An 18,121-nucleotide genomic window follows, 5' to 3' on the forward strand; every position below is an offset into this window, starting at 1 on the left:
CCTCTCCGCAGATGCTGTCAGACCTGCTGAGTTTTTCCAGGTATTTTTATTTTTATTTTTGTTTTTGTTTTGGATTGCCAGCATCCGCAGTTTTTTGCTTTTAATCTGTCATCCTTACCTGGTCAGGCCTACGTGTGACTCCAAACCTACAGCAATGTGGTTGACTCTTAAATGCCCTCTGAAATGGCCCAGCAAGCCACTCCGTTGTAACAAACTGCTACAAAGTCACAAAACAAACAAAGTAGTGAAACCAGACGGACCACCCGGCATCGACCTAGGCACCAGAAATGACAAAGACAATCTCAACCCTGTCGACCCTGCAAAGTCGTCCTTACTAACAACTGGGGGCTAGTGCCAAAATTGGGAGAGCTGTCTCACAGACTAGTGAAGCAACAGCCTGACATAGTCATACTCATGGAATCATACCTTACAGATAATGTCCCAGACTCCTCCATCACCATCCCTGGGTATGTCCCAGCAGCAGGACAGACCCAGCAGAGGTAGCGGCACAGTGGGGAGGGAGTTGCGGTGGGTGTCTTCAACATCGACTCCAAACCCCATGAAGTCTCATGGCATCAGGTCAAACGTGGGCAAGGAAATCTCCTGCTGAGGGACTGATTGCCCTCCCTCAGCTGATAAATCAGTGCTCCTCCATGTTGACCATCACTTGGAGGAAGCACTGAGGGTGACAAGGGTGCAGAATGTACTCTGGGTGGGGGATTTCAATGTCCATCACCAAGAGTGGCTCAGTAGCACCACTACTGACCAAGTTGGCCGAGTCCTAAATGGCATAGCTGCTAGACTGGGTCTGTGGCAGGTGGAGAGAAAACCAGCAGGAGGGAAAAACATACTTGACCTCATCCTCACCAACCTGCCTGCTGCAAATGCATCTCTCCATGACAGTATCAGTAGGAGTGATCACTGCACAATCATTGTGGAGATGAAGTCCCACTTTCACATTGAGGATACCCTCAATCATGTTGTGTGGCACTACCACCGTGCTAATTGGGATAGATTTCGAACAGGTCTAGCACTCGACTGGGCATCCATGAGGTACTGTGGACCATCAGCATTAGCAGCAGCAGGATTGTACTCGAACGCAATCTGTAATCTCATGGCCCAGCATATCCCCCACTCTACCATTACCATTAAGCCAGAGGATCAACCCTGGTTCAATGAAGAGCTCAGGAGGACATGCCGGAGCAGCACCAGGCATACCTAAAAATGAGGTGTCAACCTGGTCAAGCTATAACACAGGACTATTTGCATGCCAAACAGCATAAGCAGTAAGTGATAGACAGAGTTAAGTGATCCCACAACTAACAGATCAGATCTAAGCTCTGCAGTCCTGCCGCATCCAGTAGTGAATGGTGGTGGACAATTAAACAACTCATTGGAGGAGGAGGCTCGACAAATATCCCCATCCTCAATGATGAAGGAGCCCAGCACATTAGCGCAAAAGATAAGGCTGAAGTATTTGCAACAATCTTCAGCCAGAAGTGCTGAGTGGATGATCCATCCTCTGGAGGTCCCCAGCATCACAGATGCCAGTCTTCAGCCAATTCAATTCACTCCATGTGATATCAAAAAACAATGGAAGCCCTGGACACTGGAAAGGCTATGGGCTCTGACAATACTCTGGCAATAGTACTGAAGACTTGTGCTCCAGAACTTGCCGTGCCCCTAGCCAAGCTGTTCCAGTACAGCTACAACACTGGCATCTATCTGGCATCAACAGTGCTATCAAGCGGCACTTGCTTAGCAATAACTTGCTCACTAATGCCCAGTTTGGGTTTCGCCAGGGCCACTCAGCTCCTGACATCATTACAGCCTTGGTTCAAATATAGACAAAAGAGCTGAACTCCCAAGGTGAGGTGAAAGTGACTGCCCTTGACATCAAAGCAGCATTTGACTGAGTGTAGCATCAAGGAGCCCTAGCAAAACTGGAGTCAATGGGAATCAAGGGGATAAACCTCCACTTGTTGGAGTCATACCTAGTATAAAGGAAGATGGTTGTGGTTGTTGGAGGTCAGTCATCTCAGCTCCAGTTCATCATTGCAGGAGTTCTTCAGGGTAGTGTCCTCAGCCCAACCATCTTCAGCTGCTTCATCAATGACCTTCCTTCCATCATAAAGTCAGAAGTGGGGATGTTCGCTGATATTGCACAATGTTCAGCATCATTCGCAACAACTCAGGTACTGAAGCAGCCATGTCCAAATGCAGCAAGACCTGGACAATATCCAGCCTTGGGCTGACAAACGGCAAGTAACATTTGCACTACACAAGTGCCAGGTAATGACCATCTCCAACCAGAGAGAATCCAAACATCGGCCCTTGATGTTCAGTGGCATTACCATCACTGATTCCCCTATCAACATCCTGGGGGTTACCAATGACCAGAAACTGAACTGGACTAACCAAATAAGTACTGTGGCTATAAGAGCCGGTCAGAGGCTAGGAATTGTGCAACGAGTAACTCACATCCTGACCCCACCAAAGCCTGTCCACCATCTACAAGGCACAAGTCGGGAGTGTAATGAAATGCTCCCCACTTGCCTGGATGAGTGCAGCTCCCACAGCACTCAAGAAGCTTGACACCATCCAGGACAAAGCAGTTCGCTTGATTAGCACCACATCCACAAAAGTTCATTCCCTTCACCACCGACACGCAGTAGCAGAGCAGTGTGTACCATCTACAAGATGCACTGCAGAAATTCACCAAGGCTCCTTCAACAGCACCTTCCAAACCCACGACAACATTGGAAATATATCACAGTTCCTTCACTGTCACTGGGTCAAAATCCTGGAACTACCTCCCTAACAGCACTGTGGGTGTACCTATACCATATGGACTACAGGAGTTCAAGATGGCAGCTCACCCACCTTCTCAAGGGCAACTAGGGGTGGGCAATAAATTCTGGCTCAGCCAGCGAAGCCCACATTCCACGAATTAATTTTAAAAAATGCTGCTAGACCTGCTGAGTTTTTCCAGCATTTTTTGTTTTCATTTCAGATTTCCAGCATCCGCAGTATTTTGCTTTCATCTTAGTGTTTAATTGACCGCCACTTCTCTTCAAGGAATGCCTACCTTGAAGAAGTACTGCTGTTCTCTCTGACAGGATTTCTGTTTGTCTCTTTTGCCATGTACACTTTCATTGCTTTCCATTTCCCTCCGGATGTTTGACAAGGTGTTTATCAAAACTCACTTCCACAGCCATATTCCCTTCCTCAGTGACTGTCTCCATCTCCGTCTTACCCCATGTAGATTAAAACTGAAGTTCCATCCTTCATAGTTCGAATCCATCCGTGATTACAGATATCTCCTGGACATACAACACTCCTCGGACTGCTGTTATCGCCGCATCCTGAGATCCACACTCAGTGCCATGCACCGCCATATCAACACACTCGATCTCTCCCTCCAGTGGCACCCTATCTCAAAGCTGTCCTTTTCCCCAGTTTCATTTTATTCTTCGTCTCATTCAACGCCTGAACAAAAAAATTTTTCTCTCCCTTTCAGGTATTAAGGAACGCAAGCTCCAACAACTATTAGTACCAACACCCATCAAGGACCCATCACCTGTTCCTGTCCCTCTGATCCCATCCCTTCTTCTAAATCCACCCCTTGCTATGTATTCACTATACCATCTGACGTTCCTCTCTCTCATGATGAAGGTTCTGTCCTCAGCAAACGAGTCAGTCTCATCCCCTTACACCCGCACCTCAATGAATTTCGGGCTCGGCATGAAGCTGAAATCGTCTTCCGTCGCCTTCGCCTCCTTGCTCACTTCTTTGGGCAGGAGTCCTCCCGCTATTCAATGGCTACTTTCACCTGCCTCCAGAATACTCCCCCTACCTGTATTCCTCCCTCCAGCTTCTTATCTGCTCTTGATCTTTTCACTGAGAAATGTCTTAATTTCTCTGCTCTACTCACCCACTCCAACCTGTTTCCTCTGAACTTGCTGCACTCCATTCTCTCAGGTCCAACCCTGACTTTATCATCAAACCTGTCAACAAGGGTGGCACTGTTGTTTGGCGTACTGACCTCTACCTCGCAGAGACTGAGTGCCAACTCTCAGACACTTCTTCCTACCTCCCTGGACCATGACCCCACCGCTGAATATCAAGCCATTGTTTCCAGGACTGTCACTGACCTCATCTCCTCTGGAGATCTTCTGTTGACAGCTTCCAACCTCATAGTCTCCCAACCCCACACAGTCCACTTCTACCTCCTTCCCAAAACAGGACTATTCCAGTAGACCCATCATGTCAGCCTGTTTCTGCCCCACGGAACTCATTTCTCCCTACCTTGACTCCATTCTCTCTCACCTTGTCCAGTCCAGTCTCTTCGGACTTACATTCACAATTCGTCTGATGCCCTAAGTCATATCAAAAGTTTCCAGTTTCCTTCACCATGGAGGTCCAATCTCTCTAAACCTCCATCCCCCACCGGGATGGTCTGAGGGCTCTCTGCTTCTTCCTTGAACAGAGGCCCGAACAATCCCCATCCACCACCACTCTCCTCCGTCTGTCTGAACTTGTTCTCTCACTGAACAATTTATCTTTTAGCTTGTCTCACTTCCTCCAAATAAAAGATGTGGCCATGGTTACCCGCATGGGCCCCACTTATGCCTGACTTTTTGTGGGATATGTGGAACGTTCCTTCTTCCAGTCCAACTCAAGCCCCCTCCTACTCTTTTTCCGGTACATCGATGACTGTATTGATGCCGCTTCATGATCTCAGCTGAACCTGGAAATTTATCTATAAAAACAAAAAAACTGCGGATGCTGGAAATCCAAAACAAAAACAGAATTACCTGGAAAAACTCAGCAGGTCTGGCAGCATTGGCGGAGAAGAAAAGAGTTGACGTTTCGAGTCCTCATGACCCTTCGACAGAACTAGTTTTTGTTCTGGAAATTTATCTATTTTGTTTCCAATTTCCACCCCTCTATCACTTTCACATGGTCAATCTCCAACACTTCCCTTCCTTGACCTCTCTGTCACCATTTCTGGTGATAGACTGTCCACCAGCATTCATTACAAGCCCACCAACTCCCACAGCTACCTCTAACACAGCTCCTCACACCCAGCTTCCTGTAAGGACTCCATCCCATTCCCTCAGTTCCTTCTCCTCCGTCGCATCTGTTCTGATAATGCCACTTTCCAAAAAAGCACTTCTGACGTGTCTTACTTTTTTATTATCAGACTGTGATTGACAGGGCCCTCAACAGTGTCTGACCCATTTCCCATGCCTCTACCCTTACCCCTTCCCATCCCTCCAAGGACCATGATAGGGCCCCCCTTGTCCTCATTTTTCAACCCAACAGCCTCCACATTGAAAGGATCATCCTCCATCATTTCTGCCAACTCCAGCACGATGCCACCACCTTCCCCTCAACACCGTCCCCCCGTCCACCGCCCCCACCCACCCCAACCAAACACAGCTCCCCCTCTCCTGGACAGCATTCCGTAGGGACCATTCCCTCCGAGACATACTGGTCCACTCGTCCATCACCCCCAACACCTCATCCCCTTCCCATGGCACCTTCCGATGCAATCACAGAAGATGCAACTCCTGCCTCTTTACCTCCCTCCTCACTGTCCAAGGCCCCAAACACTCCTTTCAGCGCTTCATTTGCACCTCCTTCAGTTTAGTCCACTGCATTCGCTGCTCCCAATGCGGACTCCCCTACGTAAGGGAGACCAAACGCAGACTGGGTGACCACTTTGCGGAACACCTTCGGTCTGTCCGCAAGCATAACCCAGACCTTCCTGTCATTTGCCATTTCCACATCACCCTGCTCTCATGCCCACATGTCCAACCTTGGCCTGCTGCAATTTTCCAGTGAAGCCTAAAACCAACTGGAGGAACAGCACCTCATCTTCTGATTAGGCACTTTACAGCCTTCCAGACTTAACATTGAGTTCAACAACTTCAGACCATGAACTCTCTCCTCCGTCCCATCCCCTTTTTAATCCAATTATGTTTTTTTCTGTTCTTTTAATTTTTATTTATTGTTATCTATTTAATCATTTTTCCCCAGCCACCACCCCCTGTCACTTGTTTCTATGTTGCTCTTTCACAGAGTGTAGACCCTTGTTCTGCTACTAAGAGATTTTGCTCTTACCTTTATGCCACTTTCATCACCTTCTTTAATCTTTACCACTACCATTAACACCCCCTTTGTTTTGTGTCCATGACATCTTTGTCAATCTCTCCTTAGCTGCCACCTATCCCTGACCTTCTATCTTGCTCCACCTGCTCCACCCCCTCTTAAACATTTCTACTTCTCTTTAGCTCTGAAGAAGAGTCATATGGACTCGAAATGTTAACTCTGTTTTTCTCTCTACAGATGCTGCCAGACCTGCTGAGTTTTTTCAGTATTTTTGTTTTAATTATAGCCATTTGGCAGAGCACACACGAATGCAGGTTCTTGGTGACTATCTTATAGAAACATAGAAACTAGGAGCAGGAGTAGGCCATTCGGCCCTTCGAGCCTGCTCCGCCATTCATTATGATTATAGCTGATCAGCCAACTCAATAGCCTGCTCCCTCTTTCTCCCCATACCCTTTGATCCCTTTCGCTCCAAGAGCTATATCTAACTCCTCCTTGAAAACATACAATGTTTTGGTCTTGACTACTTTCTGTGGTAACAAACTCCACAGGCTCACCACTCTCTGGGTGAAGAAATTTCTCCTCATCTTAGTCCTAAATGGTCTACCCCATATCCTCAGACTGTGACCCCTGGTTCTGGACTCCCCCACAATCGGCAACATCCTTCCTGCATCTACCCTGTCTAGTCCTGTTAGAATTTTAAAGGTTTCTATGAGATCCCCCCTCATTCTTCTGAACTCCAGCAAATATAATCCTAATCGACTCAATCTCTCCTCGTATGTCAGTCCCTCCATCCCAGAAATCAGTCGGGTAAACATTCGCTGCACTCCCTCTATAGCAAGAACATCCTTCTTCAGATAAGGAGACCAAAACTGCACACAATATTCCAGGTGTGATCTCACCAAGGCCCTGTACAATTGCAGCAAGACATCCCTGTACTCTAATCTTCTGGCTATGAAGGCCAACATACCATTTGCCTTCTTTACCTGCTGCACCTGCATGCTTACCTTCAGCAACTGGTGCACAAGGACACCCAGGTCTCATTGCACCTTCCCCTCTAGGTAATAATCTGCCTTCCTGTTTTTGTTACCAAAATGGATAACCTCACATTTATCCACATTATACTGCATCTGCCATGCATTTGCCCACTCATCAACTCTAATGTTGATGGTCTCAAGTTTTTCAGTTCATTGCAAGTGGAAACATTCTCTTTGTGTCTCAACTATTAATTTCTTTATTCAATCCTTTGTGCTGTGCTCTGCCTAACTAAGGGCAGGGCAAGGAGGCCAGGTCCCAGTCCCAAAAATGAGAATCAAACCCGTGCTATTGGCATTATTATGAAGCACATGGTAGTCAACTGAGCTAACCAGCCCCCAATCTATAAATACCTTTCATAATTTTAAAGATTTCTATACAAACACTATTAACCTTGACCTTTCAAGAGAGGAGACCAGTCTGTTCATTGTGTCTTGATTGGTATGAGCTTGCAGCCCTCTAGTTATCTTATCCCTCTCCAGTGCCTCTGCATCTTTATAATATGGGCTTGTTACAGCTATAGCATGAATTTCATACTTTTCAATTCTATCCCTCCAGAGATAAACCCTAATGCTTAGTGTGTTTTTATGACCCTGTTGACCTACATCACTATTTTTACTGATTCATGCTTGGATTGTGTCAGGGCAGAGAGACCAGGCTGGAGGTCAGAGGGTCTTGAGGTCTTGACCCCAGGGCTTTGTTGGTGAGTTTGTGACTTGGACCAATATTTTTTTCAGATGGTGAAATGCACCCGGGTGTCCTGCTGACCCACAACCGCTCCAGACGCTTTGAGTCCCGCTTTGTCACTGTGACCATCTTGGAGAGCAGCTCCATCCTGCTGCGAGGGATGGAAGGCTCGACACTTGGAATCTGGGTGGCCCATGGAGAAGGTGAGGCACTGACCATTCCATTCCGTACAAGCCCGGGGTAGATGTTGATAAAAGATGGATCATGCATGAGTCAGCATTGATAGCCTCCAGATGGCCAGGTGACAAATCTCTTATGTATTCTCAAGTCCTTAACTCAGTGAACCCCTCTAAACTGCAGTCACTTGGTTCTGTGTTCAGTATTAGTCCCAGGGTCTGTGTATCTCTCTAAGCCCCCCTGTCCTGGGGGTTCAGTATTAGTCCCTGGGTCTGTGTATCTCTCTAAGCCCCCCCTGTCCTGGGGGGTTCAGTATTAGTCCCTGGGTCTGTGTATCTCTCTAAGCCCCCCCTGTCCTGCGTGTTCAGTATTAGTCCCTGGGTCTGTGTATATCTCTAACCCTCCGTGTCCTGTGTGTTCAGTATTAGTCCCTGGGTCTGTGTATCTCTCCAGCCCTCCTGTCCTGTGTGTTCAGTATTAGGCCCTGGGTCTGTGTATCTCTCTAACCGCCCCACCCCCCATCCTGTGTGTTCAGTAATGGTCCTGGAACTGTGTATCCCTCTAACTCCTAGCTTAAGTTGAGTGCTCCAGTCATGGTCTAGGGCTGGTGCTGGAGACCTGTGAGCCAAGAGGGGCAGTGCTTAGACCAGCAGAGCGCAGTGCTCATTCTCTCTCATTTCTTTTGCAGGTTACATGCAATTTGAGTCAGACACTGTGCTGAGGCTGGTGACTGAAAGCAACCTGGCTCCACTCCGTTACTGTGATGATTCTGGTGTCCCGACTGAACAATATCCCCAGAATCCCAATGGATCACCACTGGGCATTGCTGCTCTCTGCTCTGCCGATGGCCGGCACCTAGCTATGATGCCTCACCCAGAGCGTTGCACCTTGCTCTGGCAGTGGCCCTGGATGCCTCAGGACTGGCGACAATCTCTCGATGTGTCACCATGGTTACGTATGTTCCAGAACGCTCACAAGTGGTGTTTGCAGAGTCTCTAATCATCTGTCTGGCCAGCACTGAGTCTGTCCTTCCTCCCACCTCACCATGTCTGACACTAACACACCTAGCAGACTCTCCTCCACCTGCATTCCTCAGACTGGGCTCCATCATCCCTCAGCCCCCATTCTACACTCAGAAGGGGCTGAGACCAAAGAACCTCTCTCAGTTGAGTTTCAGATGTGTCCTGAGTCATTCATGTCATTGGTTTCAGTAAAAATATCTCTGAAAATAAAGACTGATCTCAGTTTCTACCATCTGTCTCCTCTCCCTTCTTGGATGCATTTAATATTCACAAGGAGAACGACAACATCAGACATTCCCAGGACAGGTACAGCAGTGGGTTGGATACAAAATCCCTCTACATTGTCCCCATCAAACACTCCCAGGGCATGGACAGCACGAGATTAAATACAGAGTAAATCTTCCTCTACACCGTCCCCATGAAACACTCCCAGGACAGGTACAGCACGGGGTTGGATACAGAGTAAAGCTTCCTCGACAGTGTCCGATAGACATCAATTTTCAGATTGAAACAATTCAATGAACAGAACTATAGGTTTGCTGGAAACCTATGAATCGTGGAAACTTACAGCACAGGAGGAGGCCATTCAGTCTGTCATGCTCTTTGAAAGAGCAATGGCACTTATCCCAAATTCAAGCTTTTAAAATTATTCATGGAATTGACTTCTACCACCTTTTCAGGTGGGTACTCCAAATCCTGGCAGCTCGCAGATGCAGGATGGGCAATAAATGCTGACTTTGCTGGTGACACTCATCCCATGAATGATTAAAAACAAGTACTCATTTAATAGTTTAGCCATTAACCTGCGGCTGTTCAAAGGAAAGCAGACAGCATGCAAACTTTTATAATTAGCCTGCTAATTAAAATGACTAGACTGTAGCTATGGATCTCAGCTGGAGCCCCAGGTTTGTGCAACGATTATACCACTTAAAGTTAGCCTGTCATTCTGAAAGCCAGATGGGAGTTTTTAAAGGAGAGGTGCATTCTGGGTGCACCAACTGCACTCAAGTCACGGAAGAGGAGTTAGAGAAATGGTGCAACAGGCCAGAGAGGGGGCACCAAGGTTCTCTGATGCAGCCCAGGAGGCAAACAGGTGAAGGGGGGGGGGGTCCTCTTCTAGTGAGAGCCAGTAGGTCCTGCAGCACCATACCAACTCAGTAGAAGTAGGTCAGCTTTGCAATTAATGCCATAGTCTAGCCCTAAGCACCCAGATATAGTGCCATAAGTGACCTCACATGAGACATCAGGGTGCAGCTGTGGCTCAGTTGGTAACATTATGAGTCACGAAGTTGCAGGTTCAAATCTCACTGCAGGAACTGAGTACAAAAATCCAGTGCAGTACAGTGGGAGTGCTGCACTGTAGGAGGTGCTGTCTTTTGGATGAGATGTTGAACTGAAGCACTGTCTTTACCTCTCACCTGGATGTAAGAGATCCCATAACACTATTTTGAAGATGATTGGGGAGTTATCCCTATCTCCTGGTCAATATTTATTCCTCAGTCAACATCACAAGCAAATTATGTGGCTATTATTTCTTTATTGTTTGTGGAATCTTGCTATACACAAATTGGCTTCCTACATTACACTAGTGACTATACTTCAAAAGCCAGAAAAGCATTATATAAATGCAAGTCTTTTAAGTTATATGCCGACAACTGCACCATTAACCTCACACACTGCTGCATTCACCATGCCTCCACGCCCCTTCACTTGCCTACCATCAATTTATCAACAATCACATTCGTATCTTCATCTCACACTCTGATCGTGCACAGCTGCAAGCCTCGCACAGCTGCAAGACTCTCACATTCCACAGTTTGGACATGCTGTCAGCTAGTTAACTGTGACAGGTCCATCACCCAAATAAAAATGCATCACTTTCACTGGCATGTGCTACATGACAAGGTGACCCACAACCAGGCAGCAGCACCAAACCAGCGGGCTCAAGCAGGCTTGCATATCCTCATACTCATGGTGAGTACAGTGCTGGAAATCATCAATGCGTGTAACTGAGGCCAATGCCAGCAAAAGGCTGAAACCGTTGAAAGTATTGGTATGTCCTTATCTAATCCACTTTCTGTCAACCCCTCAGCCCAAAATCTCTTCTGATTTACAAATTTCAGGTGGTGTTTTCATGTAGCTCTTTCTTGCCCCCCACCCCTCCCTCACTGTAACCCTACCGTCTGCCTTTTCACTTTTAGATATCTTGAACTAGCGCTGGTGGGAGGCTGAATTCCTTGAGGAGCAAGAGACTGATGAAGAACAAACATCACCACTTGACTTGACTCTTGCAGCCATCAGCTCAATGCTGGCTCAGTTCGTACTTTGGCGGGTAGCATAGAGGTGGAAACTGCATGTCACCGGGCATAAGTGGCCTGCAGCCAGGACAGAGTGAAGAGTAGCATGGTTGCACACGAGTTTAGAGTACTCAGATGAGAACTTTGATGAAGCAGCGTACAGAAAAAGACTAATGGGCATGCATGCTTTCACTGTCAACGATCATGGTGTCCAGCTCCAGTCTGGAACAGGACTTTGTGCAGAGCTTAGAGCCCATCCTTTTCAGCATAGAAATGGTGGTCATAGTTGTGAACCCAATCATATCACAGTGATTGGTAGATCATAAGAATTAGGAGCAGGAGTAGGCCATTCGGCCCATCAAGCCTGCTCCACTATTCAATAAGATCATGGTGATCTGGTTCTGTCCTCAATTCCACTTTCCTGTCTGGCCCCCATAACCTTTGACCCCCTTGTTGATCAAAAATCTAACGGCCTTGAATATATTCAATGACCCAGCCTGTGGGGAAGAAAATGCCAAAGACTAATCTTTGACCCTCTAAGAGAAGAAATTCCGGTGCCCCTCTAGTTCTAGACTCCTCCACAAGGGGAAACATCCTCTCAGCATCTATCCTGTCAAGTCTCCTCAGAATCTTACATACTTTAATAAGATACTCATTCTAATGATCGCCAATGAGTATAGGCCCAACTTCCTGCCTGCAGCCACTGCCTCCACTTCCACTGCAACACAGGCAGAAGCCACCCAATATGAGAGTTGTAATGGAAACTCAGACTGCAGCCATGAGATTAGACTGCTGCTAGCATGGCTGTGGATGTCAGTGTTCAAAGGGACATGCAGTTTCTCACAAGAGTCCAACAATCTGTCCTCCAATAGATTGCTGTCCAAGATGAAAAGTCTAACCAGAAATGATAATTGTTTCTCTCCACAGATACTGGCTGACCAACTGAGATTTTCCAGCATTTTTTGTTTAACAGTCCATGGATGTGTCAGTTGCCTCCTCCTCCTCCTGAGGTGGGTGGCAAGAGTTGTGCCCTCATGTTGGCCAGGTCCTGAAGCATACAGTAGACCACCATGATATGGGCCACAGACCCTGGTGAGTGCTGGATAGCTCTTCCCGATCAGTGCAGGCATGGGACTGTCATTGTGTAAGTACACACCACATGTGGTTAGGTAAAACTGGAGAGTCATTAGTCAGGTATGAATTCTCAATGCCTAGTAGCATTGATATTGTGGTTGAATGATTACTGGCACAGCAGGTTGGCACAGGATGAAAGCTTCATAATTTCTGCAGGATAGCAGGCATTCACCAGCATGATGTTCTGACTGGCTGCACATTTGTAACCTGTACGAAAGTGTTAAATTTCAGCCCTAAGATGCAGTGCCTGCAAAGTTGTGTGTGTGCAGTCAATGGCAGCCTGCATCATGGGTGAATCACATCTCCTAGCATACAGAGCCTTTGTCACCTCTCTGGTGCAACTGTGGAAGGTCAAGTAGGACATATTAGCTTTGGATGGCAGTAATAATAATAGTAATAGTAACAATAAGAAGAATAACAATAAGAAGTAGCAATAATAATAAAAATAATATCAATAATAGTAACTTTTCCCTTCAAAGGAATCAGCCGAGTTTGACCCTGAATTATCTCATTCCTGAACGCCTTCCATTTCTGCCTTACCCTGAAATACTTTTTCCCAATTTAACTCAGTCCCTTCCTAAATCACTGAAATTAGCTCTTCTCCAGTTCAGCATTTCTACCTTTAATATTTGCTGGTCTCTTCTCATAATCATGCATGGTCACTGTTATCTCGATGATCTCCTCATGTAACACATTCCTCTGGCCCAACCTCATTTCCTAGATCCAACACTGCTTCCTTCCTTGTAGGGCCAGAGATTATTGATCTAGAAAGTTCCCATGGTCATACATTAGAAATTCCTTCCCAATCCTTTGCGCTATTGTTTTCCCAGTCTAAAATAAGGTGATTAAAGATTCCTTATAATTATTATGTTTGTTACAAGGTTTCCAACAAATTCGCTTGTCTATTTTTTTCCTCACAGTTTGGAGCACTGGAAAACTTCCCTCATGACAATCTTTAGACAAGACCAGTGGAAATAACTGGAAATGACTGCAGCAAAAATGTGACCTCCATGTGCTCAAAATGTTCCGATTCATGTCATAAACAACTAATAGGACAACACCACAACCACAGCAAGATCCACAATTAGCAATGAGATGGTTTGCAACAGGTGGTTGAAGTAATTCTGAAGGATCCTTTAGGAAAGGATGTGAATGGGGTATCAAAGAGATTTACTAAAATGGTTCCAGTGATGAGGGATTATATTTCCGAGCATTGACTGGAGAAGCTGGAGTTGTTTTGCTCAGAACAGAGAAGGCTATGTGGAGAATTGATAGAGATGTTAAAAGTCATTCAGGGGTTAGGTAGATTAAATCAAGAGAAACTGTTTCCAATAGAGCCAAGAACCAGGGGACATGGTTTTGAGGTGATTGGCAAAACAAGCAACATGAGGAAAAAGCTTTTTATGTAGTGAGTAGATAGGATTTGGAATGTGCTGCCTAATGAGGTGGAGGATACAGATTCAAACAGCAGCTGCCAAAAGGGAATTGGATAAATATTTGAATAAAAAAACAAAATGCAGAAATCCGAAGAAAGGGATGGGGTGTGCACTAACTGAATAGCTCATTGCAAAAGCTGGCGCAGACGCTTTAGGCCAAATGGGTGCTGCATTATTCTATGATTATCTAAGTCTTGGATTTGAAGATATGTTCAGGGAAAATGCCTGCTCCTTCAAAAACGCATGAGACCTTTTATCTTCATCCAAATAACCTGACAGAGCCTGATTTAACATGTCCTTCAAAAGATGACCCACTGCTGACAACCTCAGTCTAGATTATCAGCATAATTCTTGAAGCGGATGTGGAAGAGATTTACTAGAATGATACCAGGGTGAACAAACATCAGTTATTGGAAAAGCTGGGGTTGTTATCCGAGCAAGGAACGTTATGGGAGATTATGGGTGTTACTTTTTAATTCTTTTTTTATAGAATACATAAGGAGAACTGATGCCACTGGCAGGAGAGTCAGTAACTAAAGATCACAGATATAAAATAATTAGCAAATGAGCCAAAGGTTTCTGCTCAATGAACGCTTCAAATCTAAACCCATCAGGCTGGTAATTTATGTGTGAACTGATTAATGTTAACTCAGAGATCACTTGTTTTCTTGTGGTCCAGCCAACTGCTGCTGCTTCCACTCCTTCACTCTCCACTTCAAAAAAGGCAATGGCATATGAGAGCTTGGCAGTTTTCCCAGTTTTTACTCCCTTTCCAAAAGGACATACATTTCTAACAGCCCCTTTACGTGTCTTGTTCACAAATACCTCTCCATATCCTCATCCCTCCCGCTCCCTCAAACCTCCTACTCTGTGGTCCTCTAATTCTTCTCTCTTGTGCATCTGCCACTTCCTTTGAGCCGTCTGCTGCCAATACTTCAATTCCCTCCCTACACCCCTCCACCTCTCTTTCTTCCTTTAAGACACTCATTAAAACCTCCCTTTGTAATATTGCTTCAAGAGTGATGTCCCTTTAAGAAGCTCAACATGTAGGTGAGCCATGTCATCATGTAACCAGGCGCCATGGTCTTTCTCTGCACTGTGGTACCCGAGACACCAGGATGTATCCGGAGGTTGCTCTACTGCTTGCATTGATCCAGCTGTAAATAAACCCCACCAGAGACCCTTAATCAAACAGAATCCATGTACCACTACACCTCTAACCAAGCTTTTGGTCACCTGTTCTAATATCTCCTTATGTAGCTCAATGTCAGATTTTGTTTTATTGTGCTCCTATAAAGCATCTATGTTAAAAGCGCTATATCAATGCAAGTTATTTCTCATTATGAGCACCACAGACTAGGGTTGGCAATGTTCCAGGATTGCCCTCGAGGATGGACATGTCCAGTGAGAGTGTAGGTTCAGGTGGTTATAAAAACAAGGATATGCAGCGAATCATCCAGGAGTTTTATATTTATTCATTCATGGGTTGTGGGCTTTGCTGGCCAGATCAGTATTTATTGCCCATCCCTAATTGCCCTTGAGAAGGTGGTGGTGAGCTGCCTTCCTGAACTGCTGCAGTCCAAGTGGTGTAAGTACACCCACAGTGCTGTTAGGAAGGGAGTTCGAAGATTTGATCCAGCGACTGAAGGAACAGCGATATATTCCCAAGTCAGGATGGTGTGTGACTTGGAGGGGAACTTCCAGGTGGTGGTGTTCCCATCTGTCTGCTGCCCTTGTCCTTCTAGATGGTAGTGATCATAGGTTTGGAAAATGCTGTTGAAGGACCACTGGAGTTGGGAATTCTGGATATAAGGAACTACTGGCAAGTATGGACCAAACATTTTGTTGGTGAAAATATCATGGAAAGACCATTAAGTTTAATGTTTCTGAGGATACTGCTCTCAGAAAGAATATTACCCAGGAAAACTAGGAGAGAGTTTAAATTCAGCATCTGTCGAAGAGGTGCCTGAGTTCCATATCTGTGGGAGAGGGTTTGAATTCAGTATCTCAAGGGTTCTTAATACATTGGATATGTGCATTGCTGCTGGGCTTTTATTGCCCATTCCTAACTGCTCCAAGAAGCTACTAGTGGACCGCATCCTTGAACTTGCTGCAGTCCATGTTTGCTGGGCCACTTAAGAGACAGTTAAGTGTTGGGATGTCCCAAAACACTTTACAATCAAATACTTTTGAAGTGTAGTCACTGTTGGAATGTAGAAAACATGGCAGCAAAATTGTGCATAGCAAACTTCCACAAACAACAGTATGAAAAATGACCAGATTTTCTGATGTTATCAGAAGTATCAGCCAGGACACTGGGGGTAACTCTGCGAATGTTCTTCGAATAATGCCATGGCATTTCTTACGCCTAGCTGAAAGAGCAGATGAATCCTGGGTTTAAGGTCTCCTCTGAAAGAGGCAACTCCGACCTCGCAGCACAACCTCAGTACACAACTTGACTGCCAGCCTAGATTTTTGTGTTCCAGCCTCTGGACTGAGACTTGTACCCACAGTCTTACTCAGGCAAGAGTTTTACCAACATTGCAGAGTAAATTTAGCAGAATGGATGAGCGATCTTAGCTATAAGGTTGGAGAAACTGGGATAAAAACAAAAAAACTGCGGATGCTGGAAATCCAAAACAAAAACAGAATTACCTGGAAAAACTCAGCAGGAAAAACTCTCGTCAACTCTTTTCTTCTCCGCCGATGCTGCGAGACCTGCTGAGTTTTTCCAGGTAATTCTGTTTTTGTTTTGGAGAAACTGGGGTTGCTCTTAGGGGAATGGAAATTGAGGGGAAATTTGATAGAAATGTCAACAACAACAGGTAGCTTTCGATCAGGTCGACAAAGAAAAGATATTCCCATTAACTGATGGGACCAGCACTAGGGGTCACAGAGTTCAGATTTTGGGTAAGAGACGCAGTGGCAAGTGAGGAGGAACTTTTTTACGCAGTGAGTGGTAATGACCTGGACCTTGCTGCCCACGAGGGTGGTGGAAGCAGAAACATCAGTGATTTCAAAAGAAAATTGGATGGGTATTTGAAGGAAATAAACTTTAAGGGCTATGGGGATAGAGTGGGGGGAATGGCATTGACTGGATGGCTCCATGGAGAACCAGCAAGAAGTTGATGGGCCAAATAGCCTCCTATGCCATAATGACTCTGAATCTATAACTGGGCCTCTGCTAACAATAGCTAATACATGCAAGCCAGATGTGGGATGATCTGAATAAGGACAGAGGGCTCCCTTCCCTAAAGAATATTCATAAACCAGTTGGGTTTTAATGACAATCCAACAACTTCCCAGCTTATTATTTACCGTTTTTTGCAAAACTGATTTCAAATTCTCAAACTGTTACGCTGGGATTGAACTTACTTCTCTGGATTATTGGTTCAGTAATGGAATCACGACATATCCCAAGTCTGAACTCTAGTTGTATGCGATTGAGGGAGGCATTTGAACCCACTAATCTCTCTCAGACAGGCACCTGCCTCCCAAACCCAAGAGCTGACTGCTACCGGGAAATGAATTACAGGCTGCATACGTTCCCCTGTGTAACGTGTTCATGTGTAACCGTGTGATATTGACCTATAACCTTTGAGAGAGTGGAGCTTAAGGGAACATTTCAAACAATCATGAATGGTTTCGATGGAGGGTCCTACCAAGAGGACACAGCTTTCAGGTGATTGACAAAAGAACCAAAGGGGAAAATTAGATTTTCTTTTACACAGTGGATTGTTGTGACCTGGAACGCACTGTCTGAAAGGGTGGGGATTCAACAGTAACTTTCAAAAGGAAATTGGATAAATATTTGTGAAGTGAAAATGTGTAGGGATATGGGGAAAGAGCAGAGGTAGTGGCAGTAATTGTTCTTTCAAAGAGCTAGCCCAGTTAGGATGGGCCAAAAAGCTTTCTTCAGTACAGTTCAATTCTACATAAATCTGTACAGTGGGTTCAGAGGATGCTGAATACAGAAGTGTCACAGCAAACTGAACCTACAAACATGGGCAGTATTTGCTGGACTGATCTCAGGAGTATCGATCCTGAGGTGATTCTTCCCTGCACTGTCCATAGAGGCTGGGGTCAGCAGACTTGGAAGCTGTAGTTAAACGGCCTCCTGTCATATCTGGGCCCCTGGTGCAGCCTGCCTAATGAAGCTGGTCTGTCCTGACCTGATTTGAGCAGCTTTCACATGCATTTCACACCTTCACTAGCA

The 18,121-nt window shown here is 45.7% G+C and overlaps 1 protein-coding gene across 2 annotated transcripts in view; it reads left to right on the forward strand.

The window, feature by feature from the left end:
• The window catches only part of pfas (phosphoribosylformylglycinamidine synthase), a 224,335-nt gene extending 215,065 nt beyond the window's left edge, over positions 1 to 9,270 (forward strand). For both annotated transcript variants that reach the window (XM_041190696.1, XM_041190698.1), the window contains exons 28-29: positions 7,890 to 8,042; positions 8,705 to 9,270. In XM_041190696.1, the coding sequence (XP_041046630.1) occupies positions 7,890 to 8,042; positions 8,705 to 9,015 (464 nt within the window). In that variant the 3' untranslated portion in view covers positions 9,016 to 9,270. The remainder of the gene's footprint in view (positions 1 to 7,889; positions 8,043 to 8,704) is intronic.
• Positions 9,271 to 18,121: the final 8,851 nt, after the last annotated feature.

The sequence above is a fragment of the Carcharodon carcharias genome, chromosome 7 (genome assembly GCF_017639515.1).
Source record: "Carcharodon carcharias isolate sCarCar2 chromosome 7, sCarCar2.pri, whole genome shotgun sequence".
NCBI lineage: Eukaryota > Metazoa > Chordata > Chondrichthyes > Lamniformes > Lamnidae > Carcharodon > Carcharodon carcharias.